The sequence below is a fragment of the Micrasema longulum genome, unplaced genomic scaffold (assembly GCF_059751315.1).
Source record: "Micrasema longulum isolate JH-2025_06_02 unplaced genomic scaffold, ASM5975131v1 h1tg000697l, whole genome shotgun sequence".
NCBI classification, from domain to species: Eukaryota; Metazoa; Arthropoda; class Insecta; order Trichoptera; family Brachycentridae; genus Micrasema; species Micrasema longulum.
In genome coordinates, this window is record NW_028277893.1 from 1 (window position 1) to 24,301 (window position 24,301).

The following is a 24,301-nucleotide window of genomic DNA, read 5'->3' on the forward strand; positions in this document are numbered from 1 at the left end:
TGGTCAATAGTTGCTACTCGCGTCATGCATGCGGGAGGTTTGTTTCCTTCGGAATACGTAACAGCCGATTCAGTGATAATATTTTCAACTCGCCTAACGGTTGTGTTGTTCCCTCCCCGAAATCACACAACAAGAGTTACTATCAATAAGCAAACTTTATCCAATCAACTTTTATGGCACCATTATTCACAAGACTGATAGTTTAATATATATTTAAATGTGTGATAATTTATAAGGCTGATTTATTTAAATTATATGTATTTTTAATTTGGAAACTTTAATACTTACAAGATGTGCTACCAGTGTCAAGAAATAATGTATAATTTATTACAAAGTAAATGGTTTTTATGATTTAAATTAATGTTTCATCAAATATTATTTTTCTCAATTCAGGTTGTTTTTAAAGTCCCCTTTCATCTTCACCTGACTAAATTATTGCATGGGATATATGTCTTTTCAATGGTTTCTAATGTAATTGACAGGTGGCCATTTACACATTATCCTTCATATTATTATTACTATGGATAATTTCTAAGCACCATTTTTGTGAAAATCACAATAAGTTAGCAGCTACACAGCGCTCAGATGGTTGGGATTTTACTTCATCATTCCCAATTATGATGGAATTACTAACAAATATGTGCTAGATTATTTATTAATCGAGAAGATGTGGCTAATATTTTTTCGGTTACCAGGCAGCGGGTGCCTACCCCTCGGACATCTGTAGTCACTTTCATCTTGTGAACAATAATGTAATAAGTGAAAACAGTGCTTTATTTATTTAGTTGTTTATTGTGAACATTTGACTAACTTACTACTCTGCTCAATGTATATTTAAAAATATATATATATTGGTATGTTCATTCAGAAAATTTGTAAATAAGGTCTGGATTTCTAACCGCCTATGCGCTCTGTAGTTGCAGGATGTGTAATCCAGCTAACATTTGTAAAAGATTTTGAAAAAAATAATTAGTAACACCAAATTCAATTTTTAAATAATGGAAATGGGGGCTAGGTTTGATACCGTCCATGTGCTCTGTATTAACTAACTTAACTCCTATCTGTTATTAAATTATATTATAATTGGAAACAGGGACACTAGAATCCCAACCGTCCGTGCGCTATGTAGCTGCAAGACATATTGGGACATTTATTGTACAGCACCCTTGAGGTGATTTTCACATCCACAATATTTTTTTTGACCATTGACTTAACAATGCGTAATAGTTATACAGTTGACTATTCATTATTGAAATCCCCTACTTTTTACGCACGTAAGTACGCTGCAAGTAAATACTTACGCCGAGGCAAATAATATATTATGATAGTGAATAATATTTTTTATGATTTTTTTGTATTTTGATTACGTATATTTAAGAAAAAAATAAAGGAACCGTAAATAAACAATTTAAGTTTTTTAAATCCCGAAATGATTTTTATTAAAAGAAACATTGTTCTTCTATAGTGTGTTTTTTTTACATGGTATTATGTGGAATGTATCCCTCGTATATAAAACTTTCTTTTCCAGTGTATTAATAAAATTAACTTACAATTATTATTTTTTTACAGATATATACACATCTCTACCCCTGTCCCTGATTCAACAAGACAAAGAGTACCCCAGTCAGCTGCAGGATGAGCTTTACTCCTTCGCTCAGTCCCAGAGCACGGCGCTGGACTTCTCCTTCCACTACGAGTCCCGGAGCGTTCCCAGCGTGAAGCAGGAGGAGGAGTCGGACATCAGTCCCCCCGACTCCCCTCGCCAGGAGTGGGCCGTGTCCTCGAGCCGATCCTCGAGGGCGCAGCTCGCCTCCAAACTGCTGAACGAACTCGAACAGTGCAAAGAAGGTAGGGAGATACGTACTTCAGTAACATTTGATCAATAATCGGGTTGTGGTTCTATAGTAGTGTTCGGACTCACCGATTAGATGTTTGTAGGCTTATGAGAGCCTTAATAGATTGGCATTAATAATACATAATACGACGGATTAACTTAACCTAAACATTCTTAGAATCCATTTAAGTGTATATTTCATTTCATTTCATTTATTTAATTTATTTTATTCAGATATTTAGAACATTGCAGAAAAAAGACGCAATTCATTCTAAATACAATAATATATCACAAATTACAGTAGATAGTTATGTTATTAAAATAATATAACAAAATGTAAAAAGAAAAATTAAAAGTTAGAAAGTGCTTTCCTAAGGGAAGGCCCACTGTCGTGAAATATGTCGACATCCGAGGCTATGCGATTAAGTAGCAAGATTGCTCTACCAACCGGCATAACCATTGGCAGGTTGGTTCTGCATCGCGGTTGGTAAAACAATCGATGCTGTCTTTGTCGAAGATAGTTATCAGGTACGAACAGACCTACATCCATCAGAATTTCTGAGTTATGTATGCGACCACCGATCACCTGGAAAAAGTGATCACCCAAATGAATGTCCCTCTTCCTCCATAATGACTGATAGCCTAGCATCCCCAGTAAAAAGTCGGTTGGGAAGAGCCAAGGATAATATCCACACTCTTTTAGGTACATTGGGTATATTGGGTATAGTCATGGCATGACCTAGGCAGTCATGGAGAGTGTGTCATCTCAAGTCAGGAGTGATAACACCGCTTGCTTCTTGAATTTTTGCTTTTCAACCTTTGCTGTAAAAACACATTGTCAGTACTGTTTGGTGAGATTTTGTTAACTGTACTGAGGATCCTCGGCAGAGGGGAAAAGAATCCGACTTTGGTTCCTAATTTTCCCACAGCGAAGACAGCATTGGTACGTAAGTTACGGTGAGGTAAATTAAAACGGTAAATCTGACCAAGGATATAATTAAAATCATTAGATCAGCCAAAACCTTTCTGAACTCTGAACTGAAAACGCGAAAGTGTTCTAGATGATCATAATAGTTCATTACAAGAGCATGCAATCCATTTCTAAATATTTACAATTTAAAAAAATATGTTGAACCGATTCAATCCGCATAATATGAATATTATAATAAGAAAGCCAAATTATAGAATTCAATTCAAGCAAGCTATAAATAAATGTAAATACAAAAAATGTATGACAAATGAATATTCATGGCTTAAAAGGTATTTTTCTGTGTCCATGTGAATGAAGAATATAGTTTTGTGTGTGTGAAATAGAGCCAAAATTCTGAATGAGTGTTTTCAACTCGATATCTGCTCTCAGGTGAAAATCCTGCATAAGGATATCGAGTGGAGATAAATCGTCCTCGTGAAATGATTGGCGCGTTTGCCTACCATTCTTGAGGTCCCGGGCTCGATCTCTGACAGGGTGGATGTGAAATATTGATTTTATAGACTCTAAACTGCAGTATTTACCACTAAACAAGGCGGATTTATCTCTGCTCAGCATCCTTTTTACAGAATTTTTACCTGGAAGTAACTATCCATCGAGTTGAAAACACTCATTCTATTATTACCTACCTATTAATATTTCTTCATCCGCACTGAGATATATGTTCTTTACACACTCTAGAGCAGCAGATCTGTGCATTATGTTTGTAAATATATCGGTAGTCAGATGGCAGAAGGGACGATCTGTATTTTTGTCTATGTTTTAGTTTTCCAAAGTTTTAGTTAATATTTCAGTAAATACACGCCGATTTTTTTTTTTAAATCAGCGTCATTTAGAATGGTAATTTATTATTGAAAACACTAAAATATTTTAATTTGTGGATTAAAGTCTTGAAATTGAGACGTATTTCAGCTCTCCTGAACATTTTTGAGAATTACAGATGGTCCCTTCTGCCATTTGACTACTGATATATTGCAAACATTATTGACAGAATCAAAATAGGAGTCCTGTGTTGGTTTGAACGTGTAGAGCAAATGGACGGCGATAGAATGGCTAAAAAGTTTTTTTTTTTGTGTATGTGGATGCAATAAAAGAGGGAAGACCGAGAAAGACATAGCACGATCAAATCCAACAAATACTTGAAGATGGACCTGTCAAAAGTCGTAATAGTCGGCTTGCATGCATGGAAAGATGTATGAATGTAGAGGAAGAAAGACAGAGTGATACGGTGTTCTAACGGCGTGATGGTTTGTTTATTTCCCAACATGTTTGTTTTATTGATTGACGCTGACTTTATTTTTTTAAAGGAATTTGCATGAGGAATGTTGACCCCGACTTAGTTAAAAAGTTCTCTGTAATATTCTATGTCACCATCAGAGACATCTATACATTTGTTTATCAACTATATTTCAAAACTGTAATAAATTGGTTTGAATTTTTGCTAACACTACTTTTTTCTTTTTTTAAAACTACCTAATGATGTTATTGGCTTGTTTATCATGTTTTAGTAAAATAAGTATACTTTGAAATATTTTTTTTTATCACTGTATGTAATTAATACATATATAAAAATTTTGACATCAACTAAATAACGCCGCATAATTCATTATCTGTGAAACGGTTTATCTTTGACCCGAGGTAGTCTATATTCCCCGAGTTTGAGATAATAACAGGTTCAACATATGGATTTGCCATCTTGTTTTAAGTATCAGTTTTATGGCTCTTTAATGAATGCTAATTTATTTTCTTATTTTTTGTTCACAATATAATCACCATATTTTTTATCGAATCTGTTACCAGGTGAAAAAGTAGCGGTGGACAACTACGACTTCAGCCAGTTTTTGTATGCACTCGGTCATAGAGTCCGTAATAAATGTTTTTACGGATTGATGTGTTTTGTTAGTCAATTCAAATGGATTATAGCCGTTTGCAATTGATTCAAATCAGTTGTCATTTAAATTTATTTCAAATTTGCAAAAATACAAACCTTAATCGTGTCCTGTATTATTAATAATAAACAAACTCTCTCAATCTTCTCAAAATGGCTTTGGAATATAATTCTATAGTTCTTGAAGTCTACTTGAGATTTCGCACTATGTAATATTGCATTTTAAATCATACTTACAATGAGGAAATTCAGTGGTTTTAATAAAAAATAAATTATATTTGTTGATAGACTATTAAACTAAGCCAAAAAAAGTTTTGAATTTCTAAAATCACTCAGCGTGTGATGTCTCAAGTTCTTTTCCGCTTCTTCTCAGTCAGTTCTGCCATTGGTCCCTCAACTTACCATAAACCGGAAATCTTTCACAACTTTCCTATCGTTGGTTGATTCATATGAACTAGTGACGTCGTTTAAAGTAGTCCATTTTAGTTCAATTATTTTTTTAAACCTTTTCAAGAAACTTCGCTGTACAATGTAATGGTCTAATTTTTACCGCGCTTAAGAAATTATTTTTTACATCAAATTTCCCGTAGGGCTGAACTTCCTCGTTGACTTTTTATATTTAGAAATCCCACAAGTCAACGGAAGTATTTTTAATGGGGTCTACAAAATAAACTATTTACTGATTTCTATGTTGGTATGAAAGCATCTACTTTTTAAAAAAAAGATTTTATAAAAAAGAATGAGCATTATTATTTTATCAAAAGTTTTATATCCTGAGGGGTCTCTGGAAATGAAAATTGCAATTCTACAAACAATTTTTCATTTGACTTTCATCACATGATATTGAATTTTACGATTGAATTTTTTTTTTTTTTAAATATACCAAAATTACTTATTTCATAATTGAAGTATGTAATTTTTTTATGGAATAATCTTTATTTAGTGTATATTTCTATTGACTTAACTAACAGTTGCGAATATGTAAATATTATATCATAAATCAGTAAAAAATATTTTTCTTTCCTGACTTTAATTTGTGTCATTTGTCAAACTAAACTATCAAGCCTAGTCAAAATCTAGCCAGAGCAATTCTCTAATAAACTTGACATAATATTCACTAATCTTTCAACTGGTTACCGGTTAACTGGTAGCTTTGTTAAATATTCATACTTAACAGAAAAACTCAGACTGAAATGGATATTTATCTCTCCTGAATTTGTATGTTTGACCCGTAGTTTACGATTAACCGTGTGTTGAGAAAACAGGTCTCTGGTTATGAAGGATAACAAGGTGATTACGATAAGTTTTGCTTACTAATGAGTTGACAGTATGATTCTGTTTGGAACTTATTTACTAATTCTGCTGCTACAGACTTTGAAAGTGTCGACCTCGGCTTGTAGTTTATGCCTTAACTCCATGCAATAAACTTAAATTTAGGCATGCGAAAAATTCAATTATATATATCCCATTTGAATATTTTCTAATTCAAGCTCTCTCAGCACAGTGCAGTGGTCACATTTTGTTTTCATAGCATAAGGTTATATATTCAATTCTGGTCAGAAAAAAACAACTTTTAAATATCAATAAGAGGATTTTGGTGTCGGGGAATTTTGAGAATAGGTATTTGAGCATTGTTTTTCTGACACTATCACTTTTTCGATACTGTCTTATTCATTAATTACTGTCCCTGATTATCTTTCGTGTACCCACAAGGACCACCAGACTCCAACACATGTTCCAGTGTGAGTACAATAGGACAAACTTCACCCACCATTCTTCCCTGGCACGCATCCACAGAACTGCTAAAAATTAAGCTGAGCCGTAAAACTCGCCCCGCACCACTCTTGCTGCAATCAAATCAGCTATCCTATCCATCGAATGGCCATCACCTCAATTGTCCTCTTTTTAATGTGTTTCTCTTCTCTACCCATCTTCACTATATTTCCTTTTTCTTTTTTTAGAATTAATTACATGTTTAGCGTTATAGTGATGATTTTATTTATTATGTTATTTTCTATAATGCTTTATGTACTTTTAACTGTATTTTGTAAGAGCCCTCTGGGCGTTTATTAAATAAATAAAAAGACAACTGCACGTCCGCTGTTTTACGCACCCTTAAAACTGGACGGATTTTTAGTTGTATTTTAAAAGAAAGAGATCAAAATGAATTTTTTTGTGTCTGAACCTTTTCCGTTTATTAAAACTATTAATCATATTTTATTTATATAACGTACGTCCGATGAAACTGGGCGTTTTTTTTGGGTTTTCGGATGGTGCGAGCTCCCATAATAAATAATTTATGTAATTTATTTATGTTTTTATAATTTTAAGAAACTATAAAAACAGAAATAACTAACCAGATTTATGTAAAGTAAATATTGTTTTATTATTCGACATAGAACATCACAAATTTATTACTTCAAATATTTTTATTTAATTTTAATTTTTATTATTTTTTTAATACAAGCAGATGCACAGCTTAAATGTTTATACATGTCATAGACTATTAAAAAAAGGTTTATTTAAAAATAGAACGGCCTGCCATCCACTAACATGTATTCACTTAATTGTAATAAAATGAAGCGACGCGACGGTTTGAACAATATAAAAAATAAAATCAGAAGCAATTAAAACAATGTATATAAATATAAATAAATAGGGACAAAACGAGGAGAAAATGGGTAGAAAAAAGTAGTGAATGTGGAAGGTGGAGGATGAATATAGAAAAGTAAGAGTAGAAAATTTGATTTGATAATGAGATACAAGAAATAATGATCAAAAAAAGACAAAACCTCATTTCTCTGTTATTCTTAATGAAGCCTGTTATTTCTCTTCTGTACCTATTATATGGAGTATTAAATATATCTAGACTATTGAAAGTATATCAAATATTAATTTTAAAACCAATAATTTTTCTTTCACGTATTTCATGATAAAGTTTACACTGAGAATCAATCGAAAATCTAATTTACTATTTGGTGCAGAGTGAAAAAAAAGGTTGTAAAATATATTTGTACAAAATAAATAGTACTCTTATTTGCCTGTATGAAAACAATATTCCACCTTTTTCTTTATATTTGTTTGGGTTTTGTAGTTCCTTTCACTTTTTGTAAATAAAACATTGAACATCAATCAATGTATACTTTTTATAGCCTCATGACTTGTGGCGCTATCTGATTTTAGATTAATTAAAAAAAGCATTTTTGTTATGGTGTTTAAACATATCGACAGCTGAGTTCAGATCTTTAGGAAATAAACAAATTTAGCAAACTCTCAGTTCCATAACCAATCAAACGTTGTATTTTGCATAAATAACTTTATTCATAAAACTATTATGTATGTATTTCAAAAAAATTATTTAAGTAATATACTTTGGTCGGCCATTTTTTAAAACTAGTAACTTGTAGTTATAGCTTTATGGAACTGAGCCATCGATATGCGTTCTCAAAAAAAAATATATTGAATAATTTAATGACCCTATTTCTATAATTAATGTTTAAAGCTTTGTGGTCAAACATTTCATAGTAAATATTTGTACACAACCATTTACCGACTTTTCCATGTCCACTGGTTTCGAGACGTATCCCTCTCTTCGTCAAGACACTAATTACACACCTTTACCATAATTGTGGCACAAAAATATAAAAACAACCCGCTGATAGGACACATGCTATTATAAGCTAACACCAACGTGCACTGATTATAATAAAAGTTAAATTAAAAAATAAAATATAATATAATCAGTACACGTTGGTGTTAGCTTCTGATAGCATGTGTCCTATTAGCACGTTGGATTTGTGTTTTTTTGCAACTACTGTGGTGAAGATGTATAGTGGAATTTATTTGTTAGTGTAATTAGTGTCCTGGCGAAGAGACGAGTACGCCTCAATAGACGTAGAAAAGTCGGTATTATAGTGGGTAAATTGTACACAAAGTTAAATTTAAAAAATATATGTATTGTATGGACTTTTATTTTTCTAATTTTATAAGACAAAATGGTTCGCTTGTGTAGGCTTTAAATAAAAACAAGGATTTTTTTTACTACTGTATAAACAAAAATGCATCCGGCCTTGGATCAGAAAATTTTGAACAATGTTCGTACAAGACACTTGCTTCGTTTTGTTTGCATAAACCAGTGCTTTCCAGCCTGTGGGTCGCGCCCCCCTAAGGCGAGTCGCAAAGCCTTGCTGGGGGGTCGCGGTCACGAGCAAGGCAAAACTAAAACGCCAGAGTTTAACGTCCAATACAACAATGAAAATACAATGATTTCAGTGAGAAAGCTGTGCATGTTTATTTTTCGACAATTCGTCGTTTTTCTTGAGGCGCAAATAACGATATGTGTCGGCCTCGCGGTGTAGTGGTCAGCGCGTTTGTCTGCCATGCAAGAGGTCTCGGGTTCGAGTCCCGACATGGTTGATATGAAATATTAGTTTAAAAGGGTGGTTTTACACTACACTATTTTATTTTCCCTGGACTGGTACCTGAAGCGCAAGATTTATCATCTTACCCTCATGTAATATAAATTAACACGATACTCTGCGATTGATGTACCTATGCAGTGTCCTATGCACCATTAGGTGCGGAAAGGGAATGCAATTTGAACAAAGTTTTGCTGCCACATCTCGCACTGCGTGTCCGACTGATAATGCCTAACTAAAATCGACAAAATCGAGGATTTGTTGTGTCGTTTACCGTATCCCAATACTAAATCGATTTTTTTTTTAGAAAGTGTTAGAATTAAATTTTCTGTGTTCTCCTTTTCCGTTTTTCAAAATTATTTATCATATTTGTATACCGTACTACCAAAGACGGCAGATAAAACTAGACGCTTTTATGGGATTTTAGATGGTCCCAGCTCACTATCAAAAACGTAAAACGATAGACACACGCCAATGGTAAGATTACCAATGAGGAAAAAAACAGAATCTCAAAACTCATTGTACAAGGGATTGAAGCTGTACAATGAGTTACCTGAACAAATAAAAGAAATAGATAAAATTGAAATATTTAAAATTAATTTGAAAAAATATATAATTGAGAAATTTTGATAAAAAAATTGTAATATTATTAAAAGTTTATATTAGTTCTTAAAATGTTATGAACTAACTTAATAAAGCATAAATAAATAAATGGTGAATATCTATAGTGCGTAAACAATCACTGCTCCATAGTCCTTAAAATGTAACATGATTAGAATGACAGTTGTCAGAAAAAGTGACGACATAACTTTGTAGTAACGTCAAAGGAGTTATTTATATCGACACACGAAAAATCATTTGTATCTGGCGTGTTAATTTACTTTTTTAATACAATGCTTGAAACACAAATCAACATTAATATATAACATCAGCTTTAAAACTAAAAGAAAACTAAAATAAACCTAATTGTTGACGACGTTTTTACAAGGTTACATCATTTTGCAAAAACGTTAGAGATGGGACAAATTGATCAATATAAATTGATCGAATAAAAAAATAATTAATTTGATGTTGTTCATGAAAAAAGTAAAAATGTCTCATTTTTTGGTGAATAATTGTGTTAAACACACTAAAATAGTTTTGTTTTTGCGTTTTTTAAATCAATTTTCGGAAACAGAGTTTCATGATTGCATGAAATAACTGATAAAATCGTTTGATCAGTGATCAGCAATTTCCCATCACTAATGAAATTAGTTTGACAGCTGTCATTCTAATCAAGCTATATTTTAAGGACTATAGTGCCATAATCCGGGGAAGAAATACGGAAACACGTTTGTATTTAAAAAGTCAGACTGCAATCCGGGGAAAAAATACGGGAAAACGTTTCTATTTAAAAGTCAGACTGCAATCCGGGGATGAAATACGGAAAAACGTGTGTATTTACAAAGTCAGACTGCGCATCCTCTTAAGGTCCTGGGGGATCGCCAATTTTTTTTACTCGCAAAGGCGTCGCGTATTAAAAAAAGTTTGAAAAACAGTGGCATAAATAATTGAAACAAGGTTACAGGTGCACAGTGTACTCGTACTGGGAGCGAAACAATACTTAAATATATAACTATTATATAACTATAAATATAAAAGTATTTTTTTGTTTACAAAATGCCTGTAACACAATGTTTCTAAACAATACGAACCATTACGCCATTTCCCCGTAGGTAGGGGTAGACAGAGAGGATAGAACGTCACTACTTTGTCTTTGCATACATACCTCGCTTTCTTTACATTCGTGCATCTTCTCATGCACGCTCGTCGATTATTCTGACATGTCAATTTTCAAGCATTTGTTGGATTTGGTCATGCAATGTCTTTTTCGGTCTTCATCGTTTTCTGCATCCATCAACATTCTCATCGTTCTTTCGCTGTCCATTCGCTCTACGTGTCTTTCTTGATTTTTATCGGTAGTGCTTGTTCAGCTTTACAGTTTACGTACTGCACGGATCTCAACATTTGTACACCGCACAATGTTTCATGTTTGCTATTTATATAATTTATGTACATTTAGTACATATCGAGGTTAATGTTAAAATGGTAATAATAAGCTTATTCTAGAAGGCATACTACGAGTACTATGTTTTCCATACATATATTTGTATAGTTTATTTACTTTTTATTTTTGAATGTACCCAATCTTGTAGTATATTTATGTTAAAATGTGGGTCTTCAGTTCAACCCACGGATCCCTTATTTAAGGAGATATTCGTAAGAAGGAACGTTATCGTCCCGAAACACTTCTATAGCCAAACTACAGTTAAAAGATGCGTGGAAAAAGTGAAGAAGGGTGGTCCCATCGAACTGAACACATAATAGTTAATATATTACTCGTATCATTTGACATCCGAAAATTGAACACATATTTTTACAGCGTGTTTGCGAGTATAATGGTAGTGCCTATTAAGGTTTCTTAAATAGTGGTTTGACCGGATACCGGATATCCGGTAAACCCCTAAGCCGGATATCCGACAAACCCCTAAGCCGAATACCCGGCCCATTGTATAAAATATAAAAAACAATAAAAACTCCAGGTACTCTAATTTCTCTTAGTTAAAAACAAAAGTTTTAATGCCCATAAAATAAAAAAGGGTAAAAATATTTTCATGGTATTCTTAATGATCACTTATCGATTGATGAGTTGCATATCAATATGGTTTATAAGATGATTAATTATATAAGAATAGTTTTTGGTAGTTTCACCCATTGCGCTTTATTTTTTTCACGCAAATATATGTTTATCAAAAAATAATTTTTGATAAACATATTTTATTTGCGGTCAAATTCTTTTTCCAGGTTGTATACTGAACACTGACGAACCCTTTCATAAAAAAGGTAAATTTTTCAAATAATTAGGGTTACTTCCCTTTTTCCAAACTCTGTCGATATCAATTGATCAACTCAGTGGCGTTGATTTCATGAAATTTTCGCATTTAAATAAATATTGGGTATCCGCTAGATATCCGGTATCCGGTCGGATACGTGACAGTTATCGGATATCCGTTTTATATCTAGTTTTTTACCCTAACGTAATACTAGGATAACTTCCAATTTCCGGTTTATTCGTAAAAACGGGACTTTCTGCCTTTATGCATAGATAACAATATATTCTATAAAATATAGGTACATACAGGTCAAAAGAGTTCAGTTATTTATAAAAAAAAGACATTTGAAAAAAAATTTACCAACAATTCGATTTAAGTTATTATAGTGTAGCAAGTATTTTTAATTGGTAACTTATATTTAAATAAACGTTATTATATCAGTAAACCAACAATTTATCACTACTCAAAAAGTTTAATTAATACTGAAAAAATCTCATTTGCTTTATTTTACCCGGAAATTTTTGTTTTATATTTGTAGAATATTCTGCAAGTGTTCATGTTGAAAATTTAAAGTTCCAAAATGCTTCCATTCCGTTCCAAATTTCCAGCGACTATTTTGAGTATCCATGTGGTGGAATTATGAATCTTCTCTATCCACTTGAGAGTGGTTAATTTGGGGTTTTTTTTTTTAATACGACCACACTTTGCTTCATAGAATGACCACACTGATTATTAAACGTCAGCTGTTTAAAAAATGAAAAAAAAAACTAATGCGGTTTGGTCAATTCAACCTAGTTAAGTGTTTTGAGCCATTCTGAAGGTCGCAATAATTTTCCTAATGAAGTTTTGCATCCCCTAATATATGGCCGCCCTCGGCCCGGATCCACTGGGCCTTAGGGGAAATCCGCCACTGTTTAACCATCACCATAAATAGGTACTTTCAGATGCAGGTGCGAGTAATGAATTATTTTTAGACATTAATTATTTTAGGTAAGTGTTGGCATATTCCTATAAATAATATTTTTATCATTTATTATATCACATTACCCTCAATTACATTTGTCATTGAATTGTTGTACTTTTCAACACAATCAGTTCGTCAATTTCTTCGATAGTGTCTTTGACGTCAGGTATTTCGGGTCCGTAATCGTGATTGGTACCAATTGCAAAATTTGATACAAATAATAATATTTATAAAAATATATTGACAGTAACGGATCAAAACGTATTCAACAATGTTTTGAGTATGTCCAAATGCTTGCAGACTGGCTGGATTTCCTCCTTAGGGAGTTATTCATGTTTAAAGTTGTTGCAACAGAGAGGGAAAACATTTTTGAGGAGGCACCGAATTTACTCATCGCCATATCGTCGTCCATCTGTGAAAAAGGCGTATCTCGTTTTTTATCGAAATTGAGTTATGAATATTTTAATAAAAATTAAGTTATTTTTATGGAATAAATGGGCATCATGCTATCTTAAAATAATTTTAAAAACCAAGCAAAATGCTGTAAGATTCTTTTTTCATTATTTTTAAAGGCGAAAATTTTCCTAAAAAATTCTTAAAAAGTCGTCTCAAAAATTAAAAAAATCGAGATGCGCCTTTTTGAAAGATGGACGACGATATGTGTGTCTTAGTGATGAGATTTAAGACTTCCTTACTTGTAAAGTGAATGTATCTATATAGGTGAAGAGAATCTCAACCATACTCTCTTCTATAAAAATTACAAGTTTCCTTTCTTTTCTTCCTGAACCATCCAAGCGCCTCTGTCTCCTAACGTCTCTACTGACATGCAAATTCTACCGAATTAATCTAAACTGCCTATCCAAAAACTTTTAACAGAACTTCAAAATACATATTTATTCTTCGTCTGTGGTGTCCATATTTTATAGACGTTGGCATAACGCACAAACGGCGATACGCCATCTATTTTAAAAAGCAAACACTTTTTCCGAATTTATTAAAGCTAACCCTTCAATGACCAACTTTTCTAATTCCAACTAAAACATATTTTTATGTATGTTTTTTTGTGCAAATATTAGGAAAAATAGTGAAAAAAAAAATTGTAAGTTTTAATTTAATAGTTTTGTTTATTTATGTATTATATTTTTGGTTAAACAACAGGCCAGGAGGCCCAATTACAGTTGTGAATTACATCACAGAACACCCAGGCTTGAAAAAAATCACGTTTATTTTTTTGTGTTCTCACCGGGAATCGAACCCGGAACCTTCCGTGTGTGAGTCAAGCGTCTTGACCACTACACCACGGCGGCCGCCAATGTGAACAATATGCTACATCAGGCAAAAAGGTTAAAAAATACAAGAATGTAAAGAAAACAAGATAGAACGATTCTTATGAACATCTTTTTAATAATAATGAATATTGTGGAAACAATTATATTTTCAAATCTTGAAAAAAAAAAACAAAGTATTTACCCTTTGAACTTTATCTAAATTACACTTTTGACAGAATACGTGCAACTGACTTTTTGTCTCAAATTTTATCGAAAAATTTTACCCTGGTGGCGACTTTTGAAAATAAATCATAATAGTACGTACTCGTTTACAATATAATAAACTAGTCGCCGAGTGATAAACATGTTTGAAATCACTTTTATACGCCGATAATCGGTATGTAGCGGCTCGTCTACATCGGGCATTGTAGGGTTAATAATATAGCTGGCTTGTTCTCTCGACATTGCGTATGTCGACCGAAAACACGTGTAGTTTTCTGTTTATTTCAATTGGTTGTATAATACGATCAGCACTTGTAAGATAAAAATGATATCCATTTCACCCTGTCCAAAACCTTGCACTTTGTTGTAGATAAGTATGATAACTTTGGTTTATGTATCTACTGGGTTGTGATTAGCGGCCTTCATTTTTTATCTTGTTTATTCAATTCTAAAATTAATGAATACGATTAAAACTTTCTGACAGAATTATTTTACTGTTTCCAAGCTGATAAAATAACCCCCCACTTTCGTTTTTATCATTTTTGTATTTTTGCTAAAGTGATATAGAAAATGTTATAATTTCTCGTTTTGATAAAAAAAAAACGCCTTTGAAAATGTATTTCTGGTGTACTTGTTTTGTTTTTAATAGGTTATGTAAAAAATATTTTTCAATTAATTTTCGACAGGTGATTAAAATAAATAAAATATTTATCTAAAATATATTATTTAGAAACGTCAATTAAACTTTTCGTTCTAAACTATTTCCAATGCATATTTTATATTAGCAGGGATTTAGAGCTTCTAAAATAAATTATTTATTTATTTAAAACTTCAAGTACAAAAAATAAGTACTTTGGCAAACTTATTGCTTAAATCAATATTTTCCAGCCAACCGAAAAACAGACTGGTCAAAATAAGAGATTGGTCAAAATTTTGTACTAACAAAAACATAAATACACAGGGGACTGGAACTGAACCCGCCATAGCAAATTCGCATATAGAAGAGGTCATTTGCTAATTATTGGACCTTACTTTCCTTAGCTAAAGTTTCATAGTTTGGGAGATACGTACATTTTTATTGAGATTTTTCCAAAATTTGACCTTCGAGCATTCAGAACTTTATTTTTTTTTCATTATTTTAGTATTTTTTTATTATTTGTTGGTAGTCAAAAATATTTGTGATTAAAATTCGTCGGAACTTCTCTCAAACTAGGGTTAAAAAATAAGATATTACGCTTAAAAAAAAGGCGACGAACTAGAGAATTAACTTATAGTAGAATAAATTATTGAAACACAGTAGTAGTTTTTTTTTATTTCAGGTTGAATTTTATCGTAAAGTTTAAAAAAAAAATCATAATATCTTATTTTTCAACCTTAGTTTGAGGGAAGTTCCGACGTATTTTAATCACAAATGTGTATGACTACCAAAAAAAAAAAAAAATCTAAAATAATGTAAAAATTTAGAAAAATCTCTATACATAAAAATGTACATATCTCCCAAACTATGAAACTTTAGCTAGAGAAAGAAGGATCCAATAATTAGCCAACGACCTCCTTTATGTGCGAATTTGCTATGGCGGGTTCAGTTCCAGTCATCCTGTATATGAAAAAATTCATACATATGTTAAAATGAAATATTAAAAAAAACCTAATTAATTAAAAATAACAACTGTTTTTTTTAATTGGGAGATAAAGTTTGCACGTATAAACATTAATAAAATTAAAAAATAAATATTTATTCGTATTAAATAATGAGGAAAATGTGGGATCAGATAATGCGTTTGGAAGGAGAGAGAAAGAGGAACCAAGGAAAGAAAAAAGGATAAAAAAATACATTTGAAAAAAAAAGCAGCAAAAACTCAAGGAGTTCAGGATTCTGGGGATGTATAATAAAGTTTCAGGCGTTTCCTGAAGGTTGCTAGAGAAAATGCATTTTTTATATGATGGCAGCTCATACCAAAGTCTAGCGGCTTAGACGGAAAATGAATAGCTGAAAAATTATGTGTAATTATAGTAATTAATGTAATTATAGTTATTTTTAACCGCATTTCCTTTTGTCCATTTCGGTATTTTTCTGAACATAAACAATAAATTTTCATAAAATAAATACATCTTTGTTTTTAACCACTTTTTTTTTCCTACCGAACGGTTTCAAAGCCATACAAGCTTCTTTATAATGAATTCTATCCTATTTTATTTTATCAATGTTTACGTTATATTACATATGGAGCTAATAAGTCAAGTCTTTTTGTCTTGTAAGGATGGGAAGCCTAATGTGAGGTAGAAATGATATTTAAAACTAGACAAGAAAGGACTAAAGGAAATAATTTTTTTTCTTATTATGAGTCGCTTTTTTAATTTCTAAGGTTTCCAAGTTGTCTAATTTTAATATTTTATTTTAAACATGAAGAACTTTTGATCTAATAATATTTTCAAATGGAATTAGGTTACAACTTATGCCAATAACATTCTAGCGCAGAGGAATGTTGTAGCGTTCGTAGGCACATATTTATACAAAGGCAAGCCCGAGAGTAGTACCTATTACTTCGCACTCAATTCAAATTATTCATTACACGGGGATTTTATTATTACCCAGGGGTCCGCAACTTTGTTTATGCACGTCTATTTTCCCATTGAACGCCTGTACGTATAAAACATAATTATTTAGTTCATGTGTAAAAAATGCACTAAAACATAAAATTATCTTTTTTTTTGGATGATCCGTATTTTCTGATCTATAGAAATCCGTAGTATAACAGACGTCAGCACGTCCTCAGAATTATTATGTGGTGCGAACCATGCGAAGGAACACTACAGGGGTGGGTACTTACTTACTCGCAAAGATTTGCTTTAGACCTAATAAAACTTAGCAGAAACCAGGCGAGGGTTATCACTAGAGCCCTTACAGGGCATTGCAGACTGAATCACCAGAATGAACCTTTCTGAATCCTCTAAAGTCTGTTCATTTTTACAAGAATTTCCAAATAAACAAACCAGCCGTGTGATATCCGACGGGGAATAGCCTATTTTATTTAAAAAAAATAAAAAAATTCACTTAATCTAAACGGCACGCTAAATTTATAGTGGATTGACATTTATTAGATTCGTTTGTAGCTATTTAAATTTGATAATATTTATGTTTTTTTTTATAAAACTCCATAGTTAATGATTTTAATAAAAATATCAATAAAAACGCCTTGGTTAATACATTTTATAATAACTAACTATGAAAAAATGGAAATCAAGTTGGGGTAAATTAGGGTTCGAACCTCGGACCTATGATCCGCGAGTCCGCAACACTAGCCACAGACCACAACCCGATTAAAATAATAGAGTAAAAGTTAAAAAAAGAGATTTTAACAATAATTTTATCAAAATCATTATTTAAATTTAGCGAGTACTCTCAGGTAAAAATCTTGCAAAACGACTGGAGATTAGTCGGTCTCATGTTGTACTGGTTATTGGGTTTTCCAGGCATTAAATAAATAAATAATTGTAAAACAATAAATATCGATCCACCCTATTGTATTTTATCATGCCGTGTAGATTTTTGCCGTGGTGTGAAATGGGCCAATCATGCGATATCGCGCAGCGGGCTCGTGGTTTGCACGTGGACAGCGGTCCAGTCTCCGTGAGTACAGCAGATGTAGGTTCTGCAGTGCAGATGATGTCACACCCATACACATTCTATGCAAATGTGATGCTTTGGATCACAAAAGAAGCCGCATCCTCGGGGCACCACTGGTTAAACCTGAAGATGTCAGAGCGCTCGTGCCCTACCTAATAGCCCGATGCTTTAAAGACCTAACATAAAACACGAGAACACCCGCCCTCCACTAGACTAGTAGTACTCCAGTAGCTGACAGGGGCTCGTCATAATAGATCTTCACGGGTCTAAGTGATGTCAGGAGCTTATTTAGCACTGACCCCCATTTTTCAGAATAATAAAATGCGGTGAACTTATTTGAACACACTGAAATTTTTTCATGCATTTGTAATAAGTAAAATAGTATTTTAGTTTGATCCACTTTTAATAAAATTTGAATAAAATTATAATGCATTTTCATCGAGAAATGTTGGAAAGTTTTGGTTTATGAACTTGATAAGAACCTTTCCTACAGAGAATATTTTTTTTTCATAAAAAAAATAATGTTTGGAATCCGTTTACGATCTTCAGTTTGTTGTTGAAGTAAAATGTGCCTTCGAAGATTTTAATCACTTTTTTTGTGATTTTCCATGTTAAATAGTTTATTTAGTTTGTGTAAAATCTATCTATTTGAGTACTTTTACATAAACGTAGTTAAATGATTAAATATTTATTTTGTATGAAAAACTGTTTTCTATCTCTGAATTATTGTTGTTAGTATCTGCTCTCACCTATACACCATACAACACTATAGCCAACCCCATTTGTAATAAATACCAGTTTGTGTTGCGTTTTTGAATAATTTTCTCATTATGATATTTTCCATCTAACCACTGGTGTAGATTTCTCGGTTGGCTTGACATAAAATCATTTCCTTTTGATATTTCGCCCTTTTGTTCTCCGCCATCCATTCTAGGACATGGTTATTGTAGCTGTTTATTAGAACATTATTTGTCATTGTCCTCGCGTCAAGGGTTACCAATATTGTAAACATCTTATTTTAAGCTAATTTATTTTATTTGTTTTTTTATAGTATACATAAGAGGTAAAACAGAGTATTAAAAAAAAGGATAATTTCATAGAAATTTAATACAAAATAACAGTAAAAATAGTAAACAAAAAATCCCACAAAGGCATGGCCTGTTCGTGGGTATACAAGAAATGTTTATGAATTTTTGCTCCTATAATAAATAGACAGTTTTAATATTTTTGTGTAACAAAAAGATAAAATAAAATATTCTGTAAAAGATTCTAAGGTATTTTTTAAATTTTTATAGTAATTAAAAAGGGAAATAAAAAATATAAAAAAAAACATTAAAATATTCTTTATTATTAAAGGGCAACAAAATATATCATAGAAAAAAAGAATTCATATCTTTAGTTTGAATCCATAATAGTGCGTGTTTTTTAAAAGAAAGAAAATTTTGAAATTTGGGATTAATGAAATATTATCAGTATAAAAGGAATTAAAACATTTTGGGCCTATAAAATATGCATGTCTCTGTGCTAGCCTCGTTTTACAATGTGGTATTTCTAACACACGATTTCTTCTTTGACTTGATCTATTTGAATGACTTGTAAATAAATTTTGGTTCTTAAATATATATTTAATCAATTGAAAGTAGCTGTCGTACAGGCTTCCTTTCTATATCTAAATACATATCTTGATTATTTCTGCCCAGTAGGACGACAAATACAGTTCTGTGCGTGAAATAGTACCAGAACCCCGAACAAGTATTTTCAACTCTATGACTATTCTCAGGTAAAAATCCCGAATAAGGAAATCGAGTAAAATTAAATCCGTCTCGTTGTGTAGTGGTTAACGAATTCACCTACCAAGGCTGAGGTCCTGTGTCCGATTCCTGGCAGGGTGGACTTGAAATATTGATTTAAACTCCAATATTTCATTGTTTCTGGACTGGCACCTGTAGCGTGAGATTGATCGTCGTACCTTCACGAAACAGATGATCGAACTTCACTGTGCTTGGTTCACCTATGCCGCGCCCTATGCACCACTAGGTGCGGATAAGGGATGATAAAATGGCTTGTTACGATGCTTTAAAAGTTCGGATCAGTTTGAATTCTAAATAATTCCTATACTTTTTAAAACACCTAATTTATAAAAACTAAGTAAGTAGCAAAATTCGTCACATTAAAGTCAATAAGCGATTAAAAATAACTTAATTAGATGTTTCTATTACTTTCGTACGGATTTTAGAGTTTTATTGAGATGTGAAAGGGGATTAAAAAAAATATGTCACAGAAATTATTTTTCTATTTACCATCCTCAAAGGCTCTACAGGTACAACATTGCTGCTGACTGTTACTTTTTTTTTTAATTCCCGAGCTAGCTTTTGCGCTTTGTTAAAAATGTTAGAATCATTTCCCACAGACCTCAAATTTATACATTTATTGATACATTTTATGAAATGGGAGAAAGCAAGTACGGGCTAGCCATAGGCGTAGTTACGTACGAAATGAAAATCCATTATTTTTAAATTTTAGAAAAAGAAAACACTGTTGTCACTCTCAATTAGGTATCCGCCCATTTTTACAATGCTTAATTTTAGGCTGGTATTATTTGTCAAAATGACACAATTATATGTTAATTTATTGATTAACTTATTTATATTAGTTTATTACACTTACGTATTGCGTTTTTATCGTTTACATAATATATCTCGATATTTTACCAAAAAGCTTACATTTTAAAAACCTGTTTCGATTCAGGTAGTTTCAGAGTATTCATGTTACCCTCAAAATATCAGCGCTGTTAAATACGTTTTTGCAAAAAAAATAACCCTTCAGTACCTATTCATATTTTAACAAATTTGCTACAAAGACAAAAAAACTACAAGGAATTATACAAATGTTCAGAGAATTGCCTGTAGTTTTATATTTCTAGTAATATGACTTAGTATTAAATTTTTCTTATTTTTTTACTTCACCGCGGGGCATACAAAGCATTTAAAACAAAAAAAATGCAACCAACTGGAACATTTTATTTTATTCGTGTGAAGGTGTAATCCAACGTATTTTCGTTGAAAGCTTTCGCATTTTTAAAAAATATTTTTATTTTAAATCTTTCAGTACAAATAATAAATACTTTGGCGGTCTAAAAGCAATATCTTCCAGCCAACCAAAAAACGGACTGGTCAAAAGAAGAGTTGGTCAAAAATTTATACTAAAAAACAAAAATACGTTTAATTAAATATGTAATAATTATTGTTTGATTAAAAATAATTACTTCGATTTAGAATAATTTGTATCGGAACCCTGACGTGTTGGAATTTAATAATAATATTTCTTCTTTCCACGCAAAGCTGTTTTTAAGCCTTGACACACTTTTTGGCATCTTGTTAAATTTATAAACATTGCAAATATTATGAACTTGTAGCGTTTCTGTATACTTCAAAATCTTGTTTCGTTTGGTGTTTGTTGCACTAATATCCAGTTCAATAATCCCAAAGTGTTGTAGGTCAAAAAAATAATTATACGTTTTATATTATATGAGAGAGCTAACCCTTTATTACCCACTATCCATAATCGACTCTCAACATTATTAATTTACTATCAAGTTTTAAACACGTTCATTTGGAAATAAAACGATAAAGCGAACGTTCTAAAGTCAGATAATAATATCATCAAAAATATATACAGGTTGTTCTTTAAACCCTGTCACATCCGAAACCACTATGATCAGTATGAGCAAGAAGACATATTGGCACATTAAAATATTTTTTAGAACGAATAAAATATCAAAAAAAGTAAAGGTTGCTTACTTTTGCTGGGGTGAAATGAGGAGCGGGAAGGGGGGAGTCTGATACTGCGCCGCGCTCCCCTGACTTCTTCCCTGCAGAAGTAAGCAACCATTTGTTTTTAAAATATTTTATTTTAATTTTTTTTTTTAAATATGCTAATATGTCTTCTTGCTCATGCTGATCATCGTGGTTTCGGATGTGACAGGGTTTAAAGAACACCCTGTATATTTATTTTATTGTGTTCTGTTTCAGTGCCGAAATACGGCGTTTATTGCCAAAAATAGTACATGTCGTCGGGTCGATGCCAAAATCGCGAATGTGCTAAAAACATCATTTTGAGATATTGAGGTTTGAAGTTTAGAACTGGTGTTGTAAATCAATTTATATTGTTGCTAAACTAGCTTATCTTAATATAAACCTAGCTCCGGAGCGGGAGGTTCGAGGTTCGAATCCCTTGTTTATCCATTTTCTAACTCGGTCAATTATGACTAAAAGAAATTAGTCCCAAAATTGAAATATTTGTATGATTCATAAGAACGCAAATTTTTATTTTTTACAAAAAAATAATCTATTCACACGCTTAGAAAGCGTTAAAATACGAACGAGTATAATAAAATTAACAAGTGGTTACCGTTATTTAGTATCTTTTTAAAAAGCTTTCGTGAATGTTATTTTTTAATGTAAATTTTATTTTCTTTATTCGATTATCTCTTCGGAAAGGCGAGTCTGATTATTAGAATGGGTATTTATTTAGCATGGCCAAACAAATTATGAATTAGTGAGATTATAATAATCTCTAATGAAATGTAAACAAAAAACGAAAAAAAAAATTATTAGTAAAAATGTCGGCATCGGCACCAGGGTCTGGATTCACCTCCGAACAAAGTGTATTACTATAATTAGTATATATCGACGCAGTAGCTCAATCACAAATAACTATCGACGTGCTTTAAAACATCCCAAGCATTTGAGCAATCACAATGAACAATAATGAACATGCTTAAGTTATCGCGGTCATAAGTCAACGTGTGTGTAATCTCCAAGTCAACGTTCGTGTCTGTTTGTTTTTTGTTTTCCTCGTAAATAAATACAGTTCATTGGCGAAAAATCGGCGTTCACCATAAAAAATAATACAATATATTGCATTTGCAAGGAGTATCTAATACAAAAAAGTGAAAATTAAATTACAATTATTAGGGTGACTGCTTTTCTTTACATTTGAATTGCCAACCGCTGGCTAAATGCAATGAATAACATGATAAATAAATAAAAATGGCAGTTTTGGAATATTTACCATATTTACACCGCTGAAATTCAAATATGTGATTGCGCAGCAGGATTATTCGTCGCTAAACGTAAATATTTTGACATTTAATATTAGGTGTTCACGGATGTTGCATTGCGATCCCGAATACGATAAACAACCATGGTGAGAAATTGTTGTCACGTCGCTTATTAGCACGTTGATAGTTATTTGTGACTGAGCTACTGGAAAGGAAAAAGTTACCAAGCGACATGTAGCAACTTTACAGAAGAGCCAATTAAATTTTTTTTCAGTAATAAAAAAATCTTATACATAGCTATTATTTTGGCGTGATTCCTGCATAAGTTAAATAATACTTTCAAATTCAAGATTCTTTACTAATTAAAAAAAAAAGCTTAATTGGCATTTCTGTAAAGTTGCCACAATACATGTAGCTTGGTAACTTTTTCCTTCCCGGCGTCGATATTATTATATTAGGTTACCAATGCAGTGCCCTATGCACCATGAGTTGCGGAAAGTGAATGACGATATTGTATCATATGTTATTAGTATTCTTCAAAATTGTTTAAATTTCTTTATTATTTTTTTTTTCCTTTTCTTTTCCTGATTTTATTTAAAAGTACAAAATATTTCTCTTATCAATTTTTTATCAGTATGTATTTATATTAGTTACCTAAGTAGTAGATTTGAATAATAATACATGTAGTTTAAAAAAGAAAAATCTTCGTTTAGTGTTATTCAAATTGTTTTATTTTTTTTTATTTATATGTGTTGCTTTCTTACTTTTTTTTTCTTTTTTTTACAGGTTCAAAATATTTCTAACACCAAATATTAAATTTTTCAAGTATTTTTATAACTAGTAATATTATTTTCAAACCGTGTATTTAAAAAAAAAATTTGACTCCTTAATTTGTAAATACCTGTTTAGTAATAATTTGTTTTAAATACTATAATTTACTTATTTCACTTACATGTATGTATTTTATTATATGCAACGTATATGTAAAAGGCACAAAGTGCCGTTTATTTCAATAAACTAAAATATTTCCAATTTACTTCTTATTAACCTTCCCAACTCTCACATAACGACCACATTGCTTTATTCCGCTATTGCATAAACAATTCTTACGTAAAATTTCTCTTATCATCTCTCCTCTCTGCCCTAGAATCTAGAT

At 31.7% G+C, this 24,301-nt stretch overlaps 1 protein-coding gene across 1 annotated transcript in view; it reads left to right on the forward strand.

Annotated features, from left to right (window-relative positions):
• Nucleotides 1–170: 170 nt before the first annotated feature.
• The window catches only part of LOC148279589 (activating transcription factor of chaperone-like), a 49,054-nt gene continuing 24,923 nt past the window's right edge, over nucleotides 171–24,301 (forward strand). Inside the window, 2 exon segments of the mRNA XM_088229702.1 lie at nucleotides 171–334; nucleotides 1,570–1,848. Coding sequence (XP_088085828.1) covers nucleotides 292–334; nucleotides 1,570–1,848 — 322 coding nt within the window. The 5' untranslated portion in view covers nucleotides 171–291.